The sequence below is a fragment of the Teleopsis dalmanni genome, chromosome X (genome assembly GCF_002237135.1).
Source record: "Teleopsis dalmanni isolate 2A chromosome X, ASM223713v2, whole genome shotgun sequence".
In the NCBI taxonomy this organism is placed as follows: domain Eukaryota; kingdom Metazoa; phylum Arthropoda; class Insecta; order Diptera; family Diopsidae; genus Teleopsis; species Teleopsis dalmanni.
Genome location: NC_051848.1, coordinates 29,263,423 through 29,287,398, shown reverse-complemented (window position 1 = coordinate 29,287,398; position 23,976 = coordinate 29,263,423). Strand labels below are relative to the sequence as shown.

Below are 23,976 nucleotides of genomic sequence, written 5' to 3'. Positions count from 1 at the left end.
CTCATGAAGTAGAGAATTTTTGAGCACTTCAACAGTCTATTTCTGTGGTAAAATTTATTTCAGAACCTTAACAAGCGTATGCTACTGTCTTTGACCTATATAAGTCTATGCCCCGTTTAGCAACCCCAAAAGAGATCATATTAGACGAAATCTAGTCATTGTGTTACCACTAGCCCGAAAATTGTAGTATTTTGGAACTGGCTTTAGTTAATTGAACTACTTTGTATGTTCATATAAACGTTCAACTCAATTAGAAATAATATATAAAAATATATATCAATTAAACATTTGTACGCCTGTATGAATTAATAATAATATTAATAATAATTAAGCTATGAATTAATAATTATCTAAATAATTGGTAATAAATTATTGCCGGAGGAGTACTTAACAGAATAATATTCTCTGTATTTTGCTAGCATTTTAAAATTGATAATTAACATACAGAATCAATGTTAACTAAATAATTGACAGATTTGGTAAAAGATTCATACTCTGGCTAAGAAAACTTTGCATAATATTAGAATTGTTTACATACACCTATGTACATCTATGTATATATGATGTGAAGTTTGATTTTATAATCTTATATATAATCTATATATTATATAAATATATAATCATATATACATATACATATAAATTTATATATATAAAGGTGAATATATATATATACATATATATGTATATATATATATATATATATATATATTATTATTTATATATATAATATTATATTAATATATTATAAATATATATATATGAATAAATATAAATATATATGAATAAATACATAAGTGAATAAGGACATATTGTATATTGTAGAAAGAGTTTATAGACTCACTTTTGCTGAAATAATTGACTGTATGTATGGTGCTTTAGTTGAACTGTAGTTACTGTTAAATGTTAACAGTTGTTTGCTTTTATATCTCTATTGTCCTTATCATTTCTTCTACGTAATCGTATTTTGTTATATTTTCTGTATTGTGAATTTCTGTTGTAGTCTGACTATGTAAACTGCAATTCTTCTGCTTTTTAGTAGCTCTCTTTTGTGTTTATGTAATGTTTTTACTTTTATTTATATTAAAATTCTTCAAAAAAAATTTTAGTTATTATATTTATTTATATTTTTTTATAAACCTTATGTCTAATATTATTTTAATTTTTTAATTATTTTTGTAATCGCGTCCAATAAACACATAACCACAAACTGAGTCTAGCCCCGAATCAATATCGTGTTGTGCCGCTCGATCTAATAAAACCGCGCTCACCACAATATTCCTTTCGTATTAAAGTTAACGTTTATATTGTTAACAGTCCAGGTAACATAAATCGTATTAACAAACATTTTCGTAACATACAAATAACATTTCTCTGTACAAATCAAAAAACAAAAATGTTGATCTGCATTATTCATGGGAATACATCTAGTATTATAGCAAAAACATTAAATATATTAAGGGAAATTCTTATTAATTCAATCAAATTTATGTGAATTTTGTATATTTAATATGAGTCCATTTGTGTCCACTACAAAAAGTTAAGCTTAATATCTCTACAAAGTACTAGCGCCATCTATAAACAGAAATTGATTTTAAACTGTGATAACTAATAATAAGAAATTAAAATAGATAATTAAATAAATAAATAAATGATAAAAAAGAAATATCAACCCCATTAATTTGAATATTAATCATATCTACAGGCGCGAATAAAAAATAAATTTAATTTATATGGAGGTGAAGTAATGTATTAGCAATAACATATAGTATTATTCTTTAAAATATTAATGAAAAATAAATTAAAATAAATTAAAATATTAAAAAATGCTAGTACTTTATGAGATATTATACTTCCATTGCAATTTTAAAGACGTAATTTGTATATATGTTATTACCAAATTTTATCAATTCCCTGTGTATTTTGGTGGTGGATTATATATTTAAGAACTTATCAAAAAGCAATTACGTGTAAAATAAAATTAAATTAGCTTTTTTAATAATTTTTTTTAATTTTTTAATAATTTTTTATAATTAATATAAGCACATATTTTTACGCTAGGAAATTTTAGACACCGATTACTGTAATTAAAGATACAGAATTTAAAAAGAGAGTTCATAAATAAATAATTTATTTAAAGATAAGAAATTATCACGATGCCATCTATTGGTAATTTATAGTTAGACTCAATTATTGCTTTGATTTGTGTCAGTGTAAGAGTTTTATCTTTTTGGAAAAAACTTTTTTTTTACGATTTTTTTTTTTACGAAAAAGTTTAGTGGACAAAGAGCGCATTAAACATTCTTCGACATTCTGAAGAATATCCCTGACGACGATCTACCGTGCCCATTCGATATACTTTTATACCATGGAAATTGCTATTTTCAGTACATGTATACTAAATCAAAAAAAAAACTTCGCTTATATAGCTTATATAGCTTATATATTCCTGATAGTTCTGATCAACAATAAGTAGAAAAATTTTTAGAGAGTTGATTATAGAACGATTATATGTAATAAATATGTACACGTATAACTTTTTTATCTTTACATCGTTTACCTATAATCTTAAATCTTAATCGAGTGTTTTGTCACAGAAGGTATTCCTTTTTTATAACAATGTTCTTTTAAATATAACTTATACAAACTTATAATTTATAAAATTAGTTTTAGTCCTTCAAAAATCAAAATTTTTGTTTAACCTGTAACGTCGACTGTATATTCTATTATTAATACTCACTATTGACAAAAGCCATACCTAGTTTTTCTTATTCAATCCTGAAATTTTTCAACGATTTGTTACCTTTATTTTATTCCTTCTTCAAGTTTCAACGGAATCTTGAGATTAGAACTACGTTCTCAATTATAGGCTTCCATATATCAATTGTAGTAGTTTTTATCATTACAGTTGTAGATGTGTAGTGCTACCATTATATTTCACCGTCACACCCATACCAAATTTATCAATAATTATAGAATATGATAACTAGGCTATGTGAATTCAACTTATATTGATCATATCTGCGGAAATAATAGATTCAATAATTAAAAAGGTGCATATCTTTTTTGAAAAAAGTAGTTCCAAAATTTCACATAATTAAATGTACTATTATATATTCCAGAAAGGTCGCAAATGGTTGTGAAAGATATACGGTCAGAACCAATTATCAAATTTAAATGGAGCGCGAGGTATTATATTTTAATTGATTCAACTATTTCATTCAGATTTTTTATAAACATGGAAAATGTTTATATCGACGATTCTTTCAGAACATTTGTTAAGTATTTTTACGGTTTTTTTTTTGTGTATGAATAAAGTAATTAATTAATATTTATGATAATTCCTTTAATATGATTTTGCTATTAAAAAATCAAATGCATTGACATTTTTCAAGACAAGAATAAATAGGGTAATGAGTTAACTTTTGAGTTGCGGAACCAATTTGAACTGAACAGAAGATACTCAGCTTTTGAGAATTTTGTTGTATCAGAAGAGAATAAGAACTTCTGGCATTGTGATCTCCTTCTGATGCAGACCAAAGCCGGAAAATTAGGAAGGACGTGAAAAAAATTTCAAGCAGATCTAACATTATGTGTCCTCATACATGTTCATATTGTTAAGAATGGAAGGCAGACTACAGAAATCTAACAGATAAACAGCCAACAACCTCAGCTCTATTTTACTGAGTAAAGGCCTATTACTGTAGTTATGACGAATCAGCTATTTAGCCTACTGGTTACTTGGAATATTACGTCAGTACTTACCGACATTATTATCGCAATAGTTACCTACATAATTTTTATTTTTAATAATAAAATCAATAGTATCCGTCAGACTTCTTTTTTTTTATGTAGATAGTTCTTTAAAGTTATGAAGTGCTTAAACTATCTCTTCTTAAGTTTGTTTGTACTAAAAGAGATTCAACACTAAATCAGTTATGTTTAAATATATTATAATATATTAATATATATATTAGTATATTTTCTCTTCTATAAATGAATTTGAAGGTTAATTTTTTTTTATTTTGTTATACATCTCTTTTTAATTTTTTTTTTTTTGTATAATTTTTTAATTTACTTAAATTTTTTTTTTTTCAATTTATAATTTTGGCCTTTGCTTTTCCCTCACTTTTCACACCATATCTCTTTTCCCCCATCTGCATTGTAAATACACCGCACCACATAAGATAGTGACAGCAGCTTTAAAACTGTGTGCACTAATTAACATTTAAGAAACACTGTAGTTGTACTGAAAATGGTTTTAAATTCTTTTCTTTTAATTTTTTCTCTATAATTAATAATTAAAAAAAAAATTAAATAAAAATAAAAAAAACAACAACAAACGAATCTTATACACTAACAGCGCCAAATAGTTATTGCCCTGAGAAGGTCTCACTAGCTAAAAAGACTTCACCGCGCTACACATTTGGTAGACGAACTAAAATTCACTACGAAAAGGGAACACCAGGTAAATTTAAATCTAGAAAAATCTTAAAAAACGTAATTGATGGTGTTTAATTTTAACAAATTTGTGTTTAACATGGTTTTTATTATTAAATTAGCACAATCAATAATTAATTACTACTCCTTAGAAGAAAAATTAATTAATATCAAACATTTGTTATATAAATTAATTTAATTAGTTGATTGAAGCCTGTAGTTGAGCTTGCATTTTTTGTAGTTTTGTTGTGTGTTGTGTAATAGTCAAACTTAGCATAGATTATCGAATAAAATATTCACTCTATAGTAATACGATTTTTCTTCACTTTTACATGGGCAACTAATCACAGCACCAGGTGCTTACTGTCCCGAAAAGGTCAAATTGGATAAAACTCCTGAATACAGCTTCGGCATAAAGCATCATGAACTTAAAACAGATGATACACCAGGTCAGTGAATAAAATTTTTAATTTAACGTAATACAAATACTAGATATCTCTTAAGTTGTAAAGTATTTATAGTTCAGTAGAAACTTCCCTTTGGATCCAAGTTGCCAATTCAAGTTTTTAGCTTAAATGCGTGCTTTTTATTGCTTTTATCTTATCCTTTGTGTTTCTTTTTTGTTGAAAATATAGCACCGGGATCATATAGGCCCGAAAATGTTATAATTGAACACACGCCGGCTTATAGTTTTGGCTTAAAAACGCAGCATTTGACTATTAGCGATACTCCAGGTAAGTACTTGTTGTATTTCCCGCAAAATCCTTCAGAATAGCTTAGCTTAATAATTCCATTCAATCCACCATCTTTAAATGCAGCTCCTGGCACATATAAACCAGAAGCTGTACGCTTGGATCACACACCAGCATTTTCAATGGCCGGCAAAATTACTTACGATGTTGTCGATGCGACACCAGGTTAGTTCCTACAGCATTCATATATGAATATACACAAAATAATAGTGACTAATATTGAATTCTATTTAAACGCTCTTTCTTCACACTTGCAGCTCCTGGCGCATATCAACCTGAGAAGTGCAATTTGGATAAAACTCCCGCATATAGTTTTGGCCAGCGTGTTATTCTATCCAAAGGATTTGATACACCTGCTCCTGGCGCATATGAGCCAGAAAAGTGTAAACTCGATCATACGCCTGCTTATTCAATTAGTGGTCGTTATGTTGAGTACAAAACTAGTGAAACTCCTGCACCTGGAGCGTATGCGCCAGAAAAAGTGAAACTTGATCACACACCTGCTTATACGTTTGCTGGTCGCCATGAGTTAAGGCAAGCATCAGATACACCGGCGCCTGGAGCTTATTGTCCCGAAAAAGTTCGCTTAGATCACACACCGGCGTATAGTATAGCTGGTAAACATGAGTTAGCGAAACCAAATGACACCCCTGCACCAGGTTTTTATGCACCTGAAAAATGTAATCTTAATACCATGCCAGCGTTTACAATAGTTGGCAGACATAGTGTACAGAGTATTAACGAAACGCCAGCTCCAGGTGCTTACGCTCCCGAAAAAGTGAAACTAGATAATACTCCTGCTTATAGTTTTGGTGTTCGTCATGAAATAAGTCAGACTATTAACACGCCTGCACCAGGTGACTATTATCCAGAAAAAGTCCGACTCGACTATACACCTTCATATACTATGGCTGGTAAGCATGAGACCAAAATTTTAAGTGATACCCCTGCACCTAGCGCTTACGCACCGGAAAATTGCAAATTAGATCACACTCCTGCTTTCACAATTGCTGGTCGCCATGAAACACTAAAAGTTACTGACACACCAGCCCCTGGTACCTACTGTCCAGAAAAGGTGCGATTAGACCACACACCCTCTTACACGATGGCTGGAAAATACAATATTAAGCCAAGCAGTGATACTCCTGCTCCAGGTGCTTATTGCCCAGAAAAAGTAAGATTGGATCACACACCAGCATACACAATGGCTAGTAGACAAGAACCAAAATTTATCAACGTTACACCAGCACCGGGTGACTATAGCCCGGAAAAAGTTCGATTGGATCACACACCTGCATTTTCTCTAGGTGGACGTCACATACAGCAAAAGGTAAGTGATACACCAGCACCGGGGGACTACTGTCCAGAAAAAGTTAGACTGGATCACACTCCGGCTTTTACAATGGCTGGCAAACATAACCTAAAGATATCAAGTGATACTCCAGCACCGGGCGATTATAGTCCAGAAAAAGTACGTTTAGACCATAATCCGGCATTTACAATGGCTGGCAAGCATAACCCAAAAGTAGAAAGTGACACTCCAGCACCTGGTGATTATTGTCCAGAAAAGGTTAGATTGGATCACACACCCGCTTTCACAATGGCTGGTAAATATAATTTTAAAGTAACAAGTGATACCCCAGCACCAGGCGATTATAGTCCAGAAAAAGTACGTTTAGACCATAATCCGGCATTTACAATGGCTGGTAAGCACAATCCAAAAATCACCAGTGATACACCAGCCCCTGGAGATTACTGCCCTGAAAAAGTACGTATGGATCACACACCAGCTTTTACAATGGCCGGCAAGCACAATCCGAAAGTAACAAGTGATACTCCAGCACCTGGTGATTATTGTCCAGAAAAGGTTAGATTGGATCACACACCTGCTTTCACAATGGCCGGCAAGCACAATCCCAAAGTAACAAGTGACACTCCAGCACCAGGCGATTACTGTCCAGAAAAAGTACGTTTAGACCATAATCCGGCATTTACAATGGCTGGTAAGCACAATCCAAAAATCACCAGTGATACACCAGCCCCTGGAGATTACTGCCCTGAAAAAGTACGTATGGATCACACACCAGCTTTTACAATGGCCGGCAAGCATAATCCCAAAGTAACAAGTGATACTCCAGCACCTGGTGATTATTGTCCAGAAAAGGTTAGATTGGATCACACACCAGCTTTCACAATGGCCGGCAAGCATAACCCTAAGATATCGAGTGATACCCCAGCACCTGGCGATTACAGCCCTGAGAAAGTGCGTTTGGATCATAATCCAGCATTCACAATGGCTGGCAAGCACAACCAAAAAATATCAAGTGATACTCCAGCACCTGGTGATTATTGTCCTGAAAAGGTGCGTTTGGACCATACACCCTCTTACACAATGGCTGGTAAATATAGCTCTAAGATGACAAGTGATACTCCAGCACCAGGTGATTATTGTCCGGAAAGAGTAAGATTGGATCATACACCAGCATACACAATGGCTGGTAAATATAATTTTAAAATATCAAATGACACTCCAGCTCCAGGTGATTACAGTCCAGAAAAAGTACGCTTAGATCATAATCCAGCATTTACAATGGGCAGCAAGCATAATCCAAAAATCACCAGTGATACACCAGCCCCTGGGGACTACTGTCCTGAAAAAGTACGTATGGATCACACACCAGCTTTTACAATGGCCGGCAAGCACAATCCCAAAGTAACAAGCGATACTCCAGCACCTGGGGATTACTGTCCAGAAAAGGTTAGATTGGATCACACGCCAGCTTTCACAATGGCTGGCAAGCATAATTTTAAAGTAACAAGTGATACCCCAGCACCCGGCGATTATAGTCCAGAAAAAGTACGTTTAGACCATAATCCGGCATTTACAATGGCTGGTAAGCACAATCCAAAAATCGCCAGTGATACACCAGCACCAGGAGATTACTGTCCTGAAAAAGTACGTTTGGATCACACACCAGCTTTTACAATGGCCGGCAAGCACAATCCCAAAGTAGCAAATGATACTCCAGCACCTGGCGACTACTGTCCAGAAAAAGTGCGGTTGGACCATATACCAGCTTTTACTCTTGCTGGTCGCCATAATTTGCAAAAACCAAGTGACACCCCAGCCCCAGGAGCCTATTGTCCCGAAAAAACACGCCTCGATCATACTCCAGCTTTTACAATGGCAGGCAAGCACAATCCAAAAATCGCCAGTGATACTCCAGCCCCTGGTGATTATGCACCTGAGAAAGTAAAACTTGATCATACACCAGCTTTCACAATAGCGGGTAGATATGAAGTACAGAGATCAAGTGACACACCTGCCCCGGGTGCATACTCTCCAGAAAAAGTGCGTTTAGACCACACACCTGCTTTTACCATTGCTGGCAAAAACATCATTCAAAAAACTAGTGACACGCCTGCACCTAGCGCTTATGCACCTGAGAATTGCAAACTTGACTATGCACCTGCTTTTACCATGACCGGACGCCATGAAATTAAATCATCTAGCTTTACACCAGCACCGGGTGACTACAGTCCTGAAAAAGTGCGCTTAGATCACACACCCGCTTTTACAATTGCTGGAAAGCATGACATGAAAATTACTAATGACACGCCGGCACCAGGTGCTTATAGCCCCGAGAAGATACGTTTAGATCATATCCCAGCTTATACAATTACAGGCCGCACAACTGTAGAGCGCATAAGTCACACTCCTGCGCCTGGTGATTACAAACCAGAACAATGCAATCTTGATCATACACCAGCTTATACATTCGGTATGAAAGTAAACACCACGATGCGCAGTGAATCACCAGCTCCGGGACACTACCAGCCAGAAAAGGTGAATTTAGATCATGGACCAGCATTCACATTCGGCTTGAAGGTTAATCGTGATCACGTCAGTGATACACCAGGTAATACTTTTCAAGTTGCTAAATATAATTGTTTTGGTACTTTTATTTATTACGCTGAACTTCTTTTTATTAACAACTACTCTATACATATGTATACATATAGGTTAATGCACGGTTTCAATTTTAATCTTACAGCACCCACAGCATATGAACCAGAAAAACATACACTCGAACACACGCCTGCTTACACTTTTGGTACCAGGACCGAAACTAAACTCACCACAATTGCACCAGGTATGATTAGACGAAGAGTCACTGCATGCAATTCTACAAGATTTCAAATATGTTGTTGTTGTTGTTGTTGTCAATGTTTTTATTATTGTTGGTATTATTGTTGTTGTTGCCAACATTATGTTTGTTTTCACAACCGTTATACATATTCTCACAACTTTGGTAGTCGTTCCTATTCGACGACATTCATTAATAAAAGTTTTTATCATTAAACGAAATTATTGACAGACAGACATATCATATTTTCATATACCCGTACTTTTTCAATTTATACGCTCTGAGTGGGTCATGCATGAGTATCTCTTCTTCTTTTTATTATATTTTATTATATGTGTATCTTTATCTGTATTTTTTCATTATTCATTTGTGTTGTGTGGTGTTGTAGCACCTGGACATTATCGTCCTGAAAACTGCAAATTGGATCATTCGCCAGCTTTTAGCTTTGGTCTCAAAACAATACCAATGCCAGGTGAGTAAGCATTATATGCTTTCCTTATCATACAACTGAAGCTTTTGTGTCAAAGTAAATAATTACTTGATCTTTATTATGTATTTTTCTACTTATTTATTTTTATTTATATTTATTTATTTATTTTTTTATTTCTTATGTATCTCATACAAGATACGTCATATGCACTGTCAGTTTCATTTGTTTACTTGAAAATTTTTCTTTGTATATTTTATTTTCATTTTTACATCATCATTTCTGTATACTTGTACATAAACAAAATCTTGACATCTCCATATCCACAATTGAACGCACAGCGCTTCCAAAGGGTGCTTATGTAGAAGACCGAATTTTGCAAAGACGTGAAAGACGCTTAGCAAGTCCCGGTAAGTAAAAATTTATATGTTTGTCATCTACTGTGATACTCGTAACGTATTAGTATTAGTTTGTTTTTAATTTACTTGTATATATGTATGTAAAATGTATATAACACAATTGCTATGTAATTAGTCACTTGAAAGTGGAGGCAAATAGGACTCCTAAACCTATTACTACCTCTCAGTTATACGAAGTTTTAAAGTATAAACTTAAGTGCGTAAATGAATCAACCTATATGATAGAAGTGAACTTTCTATAAGTACTCTTAAGTAGTCAATAAAATGTCAATACATTTTCTGGTTTCTTCCATTATTTTTCTTCAACTTATTCAACTCCATGCTATAAGTTTCCCATTTTTCAATTCAATAGTTGTTGTATTATCTTTTATACAGTTTATTAACTGTTACTTGAGCGTCCTCCGTTACTAGTCCTTAGTCTCAATAGTATACAGCCATTTAAACTACACTCCTGAAACTATAAGTTCATATTAATTTCCAGTCTTAAAAATATCATCGTGTTTGAATGATTTCGACAATTCAATATTGTTTTTTTTATTATAAAATATACACGTTCCTCTCTTTTTAAACTTAAGTTAAAAAGGGACAAACAAACACTTTGGATCTAGCAAGAGATTTAATATAAAAAAATGTGTAATGCCAAAAGAGATTTTATTCACTGCTAGTAATGATACTAAGAAGACTGGTAAGTACGGTTTTGATAAGTGAACCCGGATAAATTCTTTTTGATTATTATAATATGTTATAATATACAGTAATCCTTTCTATATAACACGGTACTCCTACAACGTGTTTTTGTATTACGCGATATCATGTCCCTCGTATACTCGTAACATGTGTTTTCCGCTGTATAACGCGTGAATTTCCCCCCATTATGTATCTGTACTATGAAATTTATAATGATTTCTATAGTGCATAATCATTTTCATATTTCTTAATATATCGTTCGAAACATAGTTTTTTCCTAATATTTCAATTAAACCCCCGTTAATAAGATAAGATTTCTACATAACGAGTATTTTTCCAGAACGAGTTTTTCTATAACGCGGAAATAACCTATAATGTTAAAAGAGCGATTATTGTATCAATAATATTTATAACATATTATTAACACAATTACAATTAATTACAATTATACAATACGTTATAATATGTTATTAATTTGTTTTATGTTATATGACTATGAAACTTTTAGTCAGTATAATGTAAAGTGGGGGCTGAAATTAACAATAGTTGTTGATGCATAGTCTCCGTATTTTACCCCGGGCTAGACTTGAGAAATAATGTATATATACATTATATATACACAAATATATACCATACACACAAATATTAAATTGTAAAAAAGCAGTTCGAAGAGACTACAACCAAACCGTATTGTAATGTCGTATTATATTATACTATATGGTAGCTCAAATGAAAACGAATGACTGATATATACAATAATGTTAATATATTATATTATGCCAAGCGGAATATATAATAGACTGGTTGAATCAGAAAACTTGGCACCGTAACTTAACACACATGCATCAATTATAGATCTTAGAAATTCTGTACCAGAAACATATATTGTTTGTAATTTAAGATTCCATTTTGATATAAGTTTTATATCTTTTAAATGCATTTTCACACCAATTTAAAAAAAATTATTTTTTTTAAATTTTGAATTTTTTTTTAGTTTCATATTTTTTGTTTTTTACTTATTATTGATTTATTTTAATTTTTTTATTAATTAGTTCGTATCAATCAAATGCAAGTTAATGATGCAAATTTGAACAACACGACTACAACAACAACGACGGTCACTGTTACAGAAGTTAGTGCCACAAATGGTAATGAGACCCCAAAGAGCACAACAGTAACGAAAACAACAAAAACTATTAACGGTGACCAAGTTGTTGAGAAAGTCAAAAACAAAAAACATAACACAAACAACAAAATCACAAAAAAGTTAACAAATGGCACTTCCAACACCCCAAATGGCCACAGTCAACAGATCACCAAGACCACAACGCGCACAATTGACAGCATCGACAATGGCAATAGTGTTGCTAGAATTGGTGGCGACGGTGTCACAACAAAGATCGTCACCACTACCGTGCGTACTATAGCTAATGGTGTCATAGAAAACGGTAATAGTAAGTGTATTGCAAATGGTGTTGCCGATGCAACTGCCACAAATGCTGCCGCGAATACAACAAAAACTGTGGTAACATCAGATGGCGCTACTGTTACCACTACAAAGTCAGAGAAAATGACAACAATGAAGTACGCCGTAGAAGCCAGTACGGTACAAGAAAAATTAATCAGGTAAATTAGTCAGCGATTAAAGCATCAAATGATAAACCATGTTAATAAGTCCATCAGCGTTACGATACATCTACGAGTTTCCTCTCTTCTACTCTTCTACTTTTCCTCTTTTTCTACTACTTTTTCTACTACTATTTCTACTTTTCCATTCCTTGTTTCTTATAACTCATTTCGTCTATATACCATACCATTAACGATTTATGTATTAAAAGTTGTCGTTTTATATTATTATATATTATTTTTCCATTTAAATAATTACAAATAATTGAGCGCGCCTCAATTAAACCATCCACCAAAAAATACATACTAAATAACATAGCCAATCATGTCAGTTTTTATATAAATTACATAGTATACGCATTCATAATAATAAAAGAATGTATGTTCTTTTTGCAGCTCCTAATGTCTATAAGATCCCTACCGTTTTGGGCAGCAGCAAAGAGGGCACAATACGTTCTGCTCCAGCATTTTCAATGGCTGGTCGTTCTAAGCCATTCTTTTTACCAACTCCTGCATTACCCGGACCCGGTGCCTATGATCCTTCATATATAGCAACCAAAAATAAAGCCCCCGAATTTTCTATACGCTATCGAGTTAGAGCACCCAGTGATGATCGCTTGAAGCCTGGACCTGGTGCGCACTATCCAGAAAAGGTTAATATTTGAAATTATCCAATTTTTACATTTTAAAATATATTTTAATTATAATTTTAAAACTTTTTAGGTAAACTTATCTCATGTTCCTGCTTACAGTTTTGGTATTAAACACTCACAATATCTGGGACAAATGCGTGAACACCAGGATTTTGGTTTTTCCGGCATATGTTAGCCTAATTTTATTGTTATTAACATAATTATAAAAAAAATATCTTATGTTAATTATTATATTGCACGGTCACTTAAGCCACTTTCAATAACTGGTTTACATCTCTAACTCCAAATTGTTTCCAGCAACCAAACATTCCACTAAAAAGATACGAAAAATAGTTCCATATCAAAAATCTAGCCAATGTAAATAATTCTTGAATAATTCGCAATTAATTCGTAATTAATTCGTAGATAATTTCAAAATAATTCTTAAATACTCTTATTGTTATCTGTTCAAAACGGTTAAATTTATATTATTATGTTTTATTATTTATTTATTTTTAACTATTAAGCACTACATTTTTTAAACGAATTTTTGTAATTGTTTTTAAAATTAATTTACTATTAATTTCCTCGAATATATATATAAAATATATAAATATATAATTATAAATTTCTTGAATTAATTTTATGACCTTAATTAATTTATAATTATAATCTTTTATTAAAACCTATTGAAATAATTTATATATATATATATAAATTTATATACGTATATGTATTTATAAGTTTGTATTATTACTAACTCGAATTCAGACTCCAAATTGATTAAGTTTTACACTACACATAATATTTTGTAAAAACGGATAAATAAATAATGTTTAACATTAAACAAACTAAATTGATTGAGTTTTTCTTTTTTTTTTTTTTAATATCGAAAATTTTTAATACAATTTAGTTAGATGGAACCATTTGTCAGAGTTTTAAACAATTTATGGATGCAGTTGCATTGCTCATATTGCAGTTAAGAAAATAAATTCGAAAACAGTGCTTGTCTTCATATATAAGTTTTCGATTTAACAATAACTAAGTAAAATACTTTTTCGAAATTCTTTCAAAATAATAATTTGACGCTAACGTATTGATTTGGCTCTAATATATATTATATATATTTTATGTTAGAAAGGGTCAAATAGAAATTAAAACACAACAACAAAATTTTAGGTAATTTATTAAGTTTAGTTGACCTTACAACGTTATTTCAAGTATTGCCAAGTACTCAACATCAATGGTCTTAGTAAATTATCGAATGTTCTTAAAATAATTTATAGTTCGTTGATATCAAATTGATGTCACGCAATAATAACATCTTTACAAAAACCCACTACATCAGGAAGAATCATCAATTTTTATTCAAATCATCCAATCAGCAAAAAAGCAGATTTAATAATTAAAGTCTCGTTATAAAGCACTTTAGAGCAAAACTAAAGCAATTTAATTGTATTTTGATAACTCATCAACTATATAAGTGTCGTGGTAAACTAAGCTACAGATTGTTTGTTAGTTAATATAAATATTTTACTTATCAGTTAAAATAATCGATATACGTGAGCTTTCATTATTGATTTCGTATTATTTTATTTTTGTGTGAAGTCATAGCAATCCGGTGTTACTAGACTGTCTTACTATGTATTGAAAATAATAAATTATACATCTGATATGGATACAAAGAGGTTCTTCATTTAGTTGTTCATGGGTCTGCGTTTCCACACAACTAAATTATTATTATTAAGTTATTATTATTAAAACAATGAAATTGTATTAAAATTTGAATAAAAAGTGAACTACATAAGAGTTTCGCTATACTATGTTCCAGATTGTATCTAACTATTTTATATAATTGTAATATATATGCTTTAAGACGCAATATTCTTGAACCATAACGACAATCATATATATATCGACTTTTGCAGTTTTTCAAATCCTACTTAATAATCTGAAATGATAACACTGATGCACTTGCTGGTATATTCAAACTAAACCTAAAATTGTATGTAGACACAACGGTTTTAAAATTTGCCCAAACCTGGATACGTTCAAAGAGATAAAGAAATAACATATGATAAAAATAAGATAAAGAAATATCTTCTCTTGGATGATGTTACAAGAACTGCTGTGGGGGCTTCTCTGGAAATTAATATATAATAATGTATAATAACACTTTTTATTTAACATTGATTCTAATATAATTCTACATAGTTCATCAATTATAATTATACTTTAACATAATAAATTTTTTCTCATTTCATATAGTAAAACAAGTTTTATTAATATAAATTTCGTCTCTATATGTTATATTTAATATTACAAAAACAGAAAATTTGTATAGAATAGAAAGTAGTAGCTATTATTAAAGATAATTTTTCGTATATTAATTGTGTGATAATTAATTCATAACTTTAATAAAATAATAATAATAAAGTTGAACTGGCTGGCCTTAAGTGCCATATACAGAAGATTATTTTAGATTAGATATAAATAGAGTCACGGCTCTGAACGGAGCGGAGCACCGCGACCATAGTTGATCTATTATGCTGCCACAGACCCTAATCGAACAGATGACATTCCCCTATTCGAATAAAAGCCGTTAAAGTATTAACCGTTAAAGACCTCCTATTGTCAGAAGGGGAAAGTAATTCTCGAACCAGTCACCTCCTCCTAGTCCAGATCAAGACTGGACAGTCACAGAGAATGTAACTGAAAGTCTAGTCTGCTTCTAAGCAGAGGCGACAAACTATCTCTTCTGACAGACCCATTTTGTTAATGTAATAACGCAGTCTAGCGTACTTAAGAAAATTGCGATAGTTTAACTCTATTGAATGTCTACGATCGTGATCATCAATTCTGTGTGTTATTTATTAGACTCGTTAGAGAGTCTATAGTATTTATTTATTTTTCCTTTTATTTTTACGATATTATAAAACGTATTTCGCGCAGATTTATAATCGCATGTGGTAGCTGCCTCGTCATTCCCTTCAGAATATTTTCATGATTATGAAAATGGATGAGATGACAACGGTTTATTTCAACACAATTTTGAATAATTTCATTAAATAAATCTAAAGATATATGTAGTGACCATATTTATAAAGCTAATATAAAAATTCTTCATAATGATCCCTATAAATAAAATATTTTGATACTCCGTCTGTCCATAAGCCGTTATGCTTACTATTAATTTACATTAAATCAAAAGGCAAACCATTTGTATTCTGGAAGATTAAATTAAAAGTAGGTCTACGCGAATTTGTTATAAAAATAGTTGCAATTTTCTAAATTTTGAAATGATAGTGATTCTTTAAATATTAAAAAAGAAAAATAACTTATATGTAATTTAGATAAGTGATTAAATTGGACTCATAAAAAATTATGGCTCGTGCCTTTATCTACTCATATCTGAATCCATAAACTTTTGTCTGCTCTTATTTAAAATAGTTCAGATAAAAATAGCTAGTAATATTATTAATGAGTATTTGAATGATTTTCTACAAGCGCTCAGTGTATGTTGGTCTAATACTAGGTGCGATAGTAAATTAGACATCCAAAAATAAAACTATAATAAAACTAGACGCTCTTTGTTGAGTTAAGTTTTTAAAATTCTTATAAAAATTCTACACAAGTTCTTGTTTATCAGTGACTGACTAAACAGTTCTCAAATCTCTGTCTGTACTGACAAAGTTCCTCTGAATGAAGAAGATGATAAATTTTTTTTTTTGTCAAAAATCCCATCTTAGACATGAGTTCACTAAAATCACTTCTTAAAACTGGTTATAGAAGATTACAGTCGCGTTCAGAAGATGCAACCATATACCAGAAATGAAGGGCAGAGGGAAGAGTAGATAGGCTTTGTATTTACCAAGCTGAATTTATCAAAGCCAAAAAGCATGGTCCAACTCACTTAGAGAGGAATGTGTTCATATGTGAAGGGAATGGAGTTGACGCAAACAAGATGCGGGAACAAGATGAGATTCAAATACGTTTACATACATATTTGATTTCATTTTTTTCAGTTGATACTTAAGGACACTATATGATTTAGTGAACCAACTTCACTTATTTCTATGTACTCTAAAAATGTTCACTCATTCATCATTCACACTCACCTTAATAGTCCTCATTCAAAATCTCATCCGATTAGCTTCGTTCGTAAAGTCTTTCGTATTACAAGATATCCAGTCTGAAATAAACACAACTAAATAAGTTAATCTTCTCAAACTGTTCAAGTATTCGAGCATATATCAGTGCAGTGCAGTAATATTGCAGCTTTTTCACACTTAATATATGAAGAATTAAAAGAAAACAGTAGAGACCCTATGATCCACAAGGAGAGGAGGAGAGCAGTAAGTAAGTAAGTAAAGGAAGTCAGTAACAGTCGTTATTAAACAAGGTGGATGATCACACTAAAAAACGTTTAAAAATTGAATACAGGTATTTCTTGAAAATTTTAGCACCCCCAGTTTCTTTTTTTCTATTTAAATTTAAATACTTTCAAGTATGAACAAAAATTAAACTTTTAAAACTTAAAGCTGAAATCGTTTATGACATTCCACAAACGTCGTCAAAGCCCGGAGTAATGGCAAACAAGACTATATTGAGTGTTGGGTGCCATTGGAACGAAATTGTTTATATGTAGGAGCTGCTCTAGCCTAGTGCAAAGAGTAATTCGGTCTTCTACTTGACACAACTCTTGTCAAATTGAATGAAACTTTCAGTAAAGCTACTAAAATTGGCTAATAGAAAATCGGTTGTGTTCTATGGTGATAATGGCAGACCACATGTTATCATTATATAATAATTTGCAGTACTACATCATCATCTCACTTACTTTTATTCCTAGTATAGGATCACATAAATAACAAATGGTATAACAACAAACAAAACTTCTGATTATATTTTCTGAAATAGGTATAGTTGTCATCAACAAAATACATATAAATACGAGTATTTACTTCTGTATCGTAGAAAAATATATAGATATATTCTATTTTATACGGATTTTTATTTGGTCTAAGTGCGTCTTCGGATGGCCCCAGTAACCTACCTAACCTACCTTTGCGAATTTTAATTTAAATAATTATGATATAAGACCGCCACTCTAACCTACCCATAACATGGTGTGCTTAGCCATACTCTAAAAATTCATAATGTAATTGTCTATATGTTAAAATGTTATCCTCAGATTGAACATTCAGATTAAACATAGCTGCTCAAAGGTCATGTGGAGAATTGGTATATAACCTCCTATGTAGTAGTTGATTGAAGTACATATAATCTAACTTAGTAAAAAATTCTGATTATCCTAGCACTGCGATTTGACAATAGATTTTGGCATACATCAATATTCTAAGCAATGTTTTTCAATGCGCTATATGCATATCTGGCTTAATTCTAGTGTTATCAGACTTAAAAAAGTGTCACATTTCTATATAAAAAGCTGCTTAGTGACTTTTTAGTCTAATTAATCTATAGTAAAAAGTTTGCACAGTTAAGGCTTTAAATCTAAAGAATCAAGCTGTATTGGAATATAAAAAATTTCCTTCATTAGATTTTAAACTTATTAACTTTATTATTAATTATAATTAATTTTTAATTAATTATTAATGATAGTGGAATTGAGTAATTGCAATATTAAGCTTTAAATATATACTTTAAATTTAACCAAATAATAAATAGATTTTCATACTTATTATTATTTTCCAGAAGTGATGATGTACTTTTTTCCGAACTAAAAAAATATATAATTAATTTTTGTCCTTTTTGTAAATTAGTATTTGATTGTCCGGCACCTCACTGTTCTATGAGGAACCATACTGCAAATTTTGAAGAAGTACATACTATCATATATACATAAATATCATATATACATATATATCATATATACATAAATATCATCTATACATATATATATACTATCTGAGAGTGAAGCTGCTTTAAAGTTCTTGACCTCAGTCCAATTTACAGTCTTTGACTGCTACACACAGTTCAATATTTCTCTAATCTGGGTACCCAGTCATAGGGATGGTTACGGCAATTGCAAAGCAGACAAACTACGCAGACAAGGTGCATCAGGAAACCACTCAGAACACCTAAGCAATTTGGGCATTTCGTTAACATCATGCAAACTTACACTGAGTTCTTCCTGTACCGGACTTTTGAACAAAAGATGTAGTTGAGGAGAGAACGATGAAAGTGTCTCCCATCTGCTTTGTTTCTGTGTGTGACACATACGTGGGATTTCTTTTTGAAGATCTTGGCGAACTACAAGACATCCTTCTGAATAGCATTGTAAGCTTTGTCAAAGGTTCTAAGTGGTTGTAACCCTTGAGTTTTGAATTATATGGTAATACATGTAATGTATTATATATGTATTATATAATGTATTATATAATATATGGTAATGGGCTTATAGGCCTAAGTGGACCCCTTGGGATCGTCGGTATAACATGACCTAACTTAACAATTAATTATTAAAAATGAAATATATGTGAATGAAACAATTATTAACTTTAAACGACCAAAGTTAGCTGCTTTTTTTTAATAGACTTCGTTTGCTCTAAAGAAATGGTATTGTACTTTAGTAGACTGACTATTTATGTTCGATTTTTTTGTCTATAATTTAATGGGTTTCACTTTGTAGAGCAAAGGAAAACATTCGAAATGATAAAGAATATATTATTGTTATTTATGTGAAAGTAACCTGTTCCACTATATAGGTTCTATTGCACCGAATGAGAACTAAATGCTTAAAGAAAATAAAAAAAATTAGGTGTTTTAATAGCTTCAAATTTTTCAGAATAGTTTGAAAAACTCTTACCAGGGACAACACAACAAATCTGAAATAAATATGAACTAAATGAACAATAAGTTCATATATAACATATTCTCAAAGGTGAAAAACCAAATCACCCATATAATTCAATAATAACTTTATTTGTAGCACAAAAGGTAATGTCAAATTTAGATATTACGAATAAAAAGATTATTCGTTGCACCTTTGATCCTTTGCGCTTTGGAGACGACTTCAGCACCATAAGCTATCTAAGGCCTACCAGGGCATTATACTTGTTAAGTGAATCTTCATTAAACGATTACCCTTCTTGGTTATTATGTGCAAATTTGAAATATTATGGTTCAGCAAAAAAGGTGGTTGACTTACTTATAATACTTAGTGTATCTTGAAACACGATCAGTTTGAAGACCAATTTTAAAATTCACTAGCTGAACTTGATGTACGTAACTGAAGAATTTGTACGCAAAGTTCAGAGGGAAGTCTTGCGTAGAGCAGAAATCTGGTAACAGATCTGGATAACGCAAGATTGGATTGAATTACGCAGATGGATTCGGTAACATTAAAGTAACTAAGAAACATTAGTTGTGTTTTAGAAGAAATGGTTTTACTTGCTAAGAATTTAGTCATCTTTTATTTATAATATAAAATTATAGTTTTAGAATAATTTTGTTAAATGTTTATTTAGAGCTTATTAATATATTCTATATTGAATTTTTAAAGATATTCGAATTAAAATGACTAACAGTAAAAAATTGAATGTATACAAATCTACAATCAATCGAAAGTAAAGCAAGTATCACACGATTTTGACTAATTTCTCTATAGGCCGATAAGATTTAAACTTTTTTGAAACAAACCACTGTTAAATTTAAATAACGCAAAAAAAATCAGTTAAGCCCATAAAATTTTATGAACCTTATAAAATTTTAATAAAGATTTCTTTCTATTATAAAATAAAATATATTTTATGTTGGTGAAATCAAATTCGCTGCGCCAAATTGTTTAATCACTTTGCGATAATACATAATGAGTTGCTCCAGGACTTTATGATAGTTGCTAATAAAGAAACTATGATAACGCAAGTTGGAATAGAAACGCATTGATATAAAAGACTTTCACTTGAAGAATAGAAATCACAGTTGAATTGAGAATCGAAGCATTTAGTCGTTTTGAAAACATGAAGGGACTGATATTCTTGACCATCCTTAGCTTTATATGCCTAACTACAGTTATGGCAGAATTCCCATCCACAATGCGACGCTTGGATGGGTTCAAAGTATACCAAGTTCAAGTTGCTGATGGCGAACAATTGACTGAGTTCAGGAAAATGAGTGAAGACTTATCAGTAAGTGCGCCTGCAGAACAATATCAAATTAGTCTAATCATTATTTAATTTGCACGTATAGGTTGAAATCTTAAAAGAAACCTCCCTCACTGGTACTTATGATGTTGCCGTTGCTCCTTCGAACCAGGAGGACTTTGAGGAGCGTTGTAGATACTATGGTCTCTTAATAAAAACAATAATTAAAGACTTACAAAAGTGAGTGGAATGGTATACTTTATCATAATGAGTTCTATAGATTTATAATATTTACAGTTTAATTGAGCAAGGCTTTTCAAGTCTGAAAAGCACTTCTATGGATTGGGAAGACTATCACGACCTAAAAACAATTTATCAATGGATTGATCATATTGCTTTCACTTACCGACATTTTGTGAAAACCTTCATAATTGGGTTTTCATACGATGGTCGTCCAATAAAAGCGCTTAAAGTACAACATCGTAAGGGAACGAAGAATATTGTAATAGATGCCAACATTCATGCTATTGAGTGGATTTCATCAGCTACATTGACATGCTTCATTAATAACTTGCTATCTTCAACCGATCCACGACTTGTTGCATTGCGTGAAAACTATACATGGTACTTTGTTCCAATTGTTAATCCCGATGGTTTTGTTTTTTCACATGAGAAGGTGTGTACATTGAACAAAATGTGTACCTTATATAAGGGTTTAATATCAGCTAATAATATTTATTTTATAGGAACGCTTATGGCGCAAAAATCGCAAGCCTACCGGTTTCAGTAACTCATCCGGTATATGCTACGGAACTGATTTGAATCGAAACTTCGATTATCAGTGGATGGGTAAACCAAGTGTATTAATTTAGTTTAAAATGTATGCATTAAAAAAAATATATTACAGTTAATGGATACAATATGGACGTTCCATGTGATCACTGGTATGCTGGATCCGCTCCTGATAGTGAGCCAGAAGTAAAAACCATGGTAAGATTTTTGCAATCAATCCCCGATATAAAGGTATATTTGGCAATGCATTCATATGGTAATTTATGCCTTTTGCCATATGGCCATACTAATGAGCTCCCACCAAACTACGATGTTATGGAATATATATGCAAAGGATTTGCTAAGGGTGTGGCATCTGTGTTTAATACCCAATATCTTGTAGGACCAAGTGGCAAACTTAACTGTAAGTTCTTGTAAAAAATTTGTTTTATTTTTTACATTTTAAACTAATAATATTGATTAACATACTCTTCTGCTATGTAATAGATCCTGTATCTGGTGCTGCTAAGGATTATGCATTTGCTGTGCTAGATGTGCCATTTTCAGCCACAATTGAACTACGTGATCGTGGTACATATGGTTTCTTCTTGCCTGCAGACCAAATAGCTGATGTGTGTGAGGAGGTGACTGAAGGTTTAATATCTCTGTTTGTGGCAGCCAACGAAAAAGGACTTTTTGATTAAAAATCAAAATTACAAACATTTGAAGCTAATTTCAAATTCATTGGAATTGATTTAAATAATGTTAATAAATTGTTAAACTTTGTATTCAATATATTTTATATTTAACAGCTAATGTTAATGAAATAAAAATTTTAAAGATTACTGAAAATCACTTCTTTCACATGCACAAATCGAGCAAACTCAAAGACCAAGAACGTAGCTACAGGTTGGTTTAAAGCCCACTATTGGATATTACAATGCAGAATATTGTTTCACTCAATATTCTAAATGAAAAAATTAGGCTAATAATAATAGTTAAAAAACAGCGATTAGATTACAAGAAAAGGTGCAATGTTTTAAAAAAAAATTTTTAAGTACACAAATAACTATCAATAGTTTTAGGTAATTTATTTAGTTATTATTTAATGGTTATTTAGTGGTTATTTAGTGTTTTCCAAACTACACACTAAAAACAAGATTTTTTAGTCTGTAAGTAGAAAAAATCGAAGGCCACCGCTTGAGACCTTAACTTGCTGAAACCAAATTTCAGGAATGTTGTATTGGAAGAATCACAGCACTCAGCTCCTGAAAGTCTATTGTACCATGATGCAAAGCATATTTCGAAAGAGTAAAGAGTTAACGCTAGAGCTACTTATGGCGCAAACTCTAGCGCTTTGAGTCTAAATCTTAAGGGCGCAGAGCAAAATGCTCAATAGTGTTATCATTCTTGAAAAAAATGGACATAAGCTGCTGTAAGCGAAATCAAGACAAAAAAGGTGTTTGGCACAGACATTGCAATATAAACTCCCAAGAAGAGTATTATCCTTTTTACTGTTTTCACAGGTAAGACATATTTTGGTGTGCTTACTGCCATAAAAGATTACACGATTTATTGTTTGACACAGATTGAATCCAACCGCACTTGCTAGTCTCACAATAGATTTAGGTAGACTAAGAAATGGTTACGGTCCACAATGTATCAATGTATCATCAATTGGAACCATTGATGTACATTATAATATTTGTTTGGTAAAATGTTAAATCATTTAATATGTTAAATAAGGCCTTTTCCGACAATACTGTGCCACAGCAACGAATTGTTGAATGGGACAAACGTTTTTAGGAAGATCAAGGAAACATTGAAGATAACAAGACATTGGAATATCATACGTTGTGATTGTTATGAATATTTTTGACATGAAAAGAGTGATAGTAAGTTTTCTGTGATGACTATTACTTATTTCACAAAGTCAAAAAACACACTTTAAGAACAATGTTTTAGAAAG

At 31.5% G+C, this 23,976-nt stretch overlaps 2 protein-coding genes across 6 annotated transcripts in view; both read left to right on the top strand.

The window, feature by feature from the left end:
• Window positions 1-12,982, top strand: part of LOC119662664 — a 56,059-nt gene extending 43,077 nt beyond the window's left edge. Inside the window, exons 4-14 of one of the 5 annotated variants that reach the window (XM_038072344.1) lie at window positions 1,221-1,322; window positions 4,364-4,468; window positions 4,791-4,889; window positions 5,076-5,174; window positions 5,259-5,357; window positions 5,450-9,112; window positions 9,248-9,346; window positions 9,729-9,812; window positions 10,109-10,177; window positions 11,926-12,499; window positions 12,896-12,982. In XM_038072344.1, the coding sequence (XP_037928272.1) occupies window positions 1,221-1,322; window positions 4,364-4,468; window positions 4,791-4,889; window positions 5,076-5,174; window positions 5,259-5,357; window positions 5,450-9,112; window positions 9,248-9,346; window positions 9,729-9,812; window positions 10,109-10,177; window positions 11,926-12,499; window positions 12,896-12,902 (5,000 nt within the window). In that variant the 3' untranslated portion in view covers window positions 12,903-12,982. The remainder of the gene's footprint in view (window positions 1-1,220; window positions 1,323-4,363; window positions 4,469-4,790; window positions 4,890-5,075; window positions 5,175-5,258; window positions 5,358-5,449; window positions 9,113-9,247; window positions 9,347-9,728; window positions 9,813-10,108; window positions 10,178-11,925; window positions 12,500-12,895) is intronic. The other 4 variants (XM_038072340.1, XM_038072341.1, XM_038072343.1 and 1 more) reach the window with 4 other exon arrangements.
• Window positions 12,983-21,077: 8,095 nt separating this feature from the next.
• Window positions 21,078-22,771, top strand: LOC119690217 (zinc carboxypeptidase). Its single transcript, XM_038105230.1, has 6 exons — window positions 21,078-21,281; window positions 21,343-21,476; window positions 21,534-21,912; window positions 21,983-22,085; window positions 22,144-22,431; window positions 22,515-22,771. Exons 1-6 carry the CDS (start codon window positions 21,114-21,116, stop codon window positions 22,709-22,711), a joined length of 1,269 nt encoding a protein of 422 aa, XP_037961158.1. The 5' UTR covers window positions 21,078-21,113; the 3' UTR covers window positions 22,712-22,771.
• The last annotated feature ends 1,205 nt before the right edge of the window (window positions 22,772-23,976 follow it).

Coding starts and splice junctions, on each gene's coding strand:
- LOC119690217 (XM_038105230.1), top strand. CDS start 21,114: ATGAAGGGACTGATATTCTTGACCATCCTTAGCTTTATATGCCTAACT. Junction 21,282..21,342: donor AAATGAGTGAAGACTTATCA/GTAAGTGCGCCT, acceptor TTGCACGTATAG/GTTGAAATCTTAAAAGAAAC. Junction 22,432..22,514: donor ACCAAGTGGCAAACTTAACT/GTAAGTTCTTGT, acceptor GCTATGTAATAG/ATCCTGTATCTGGTGCTGCT.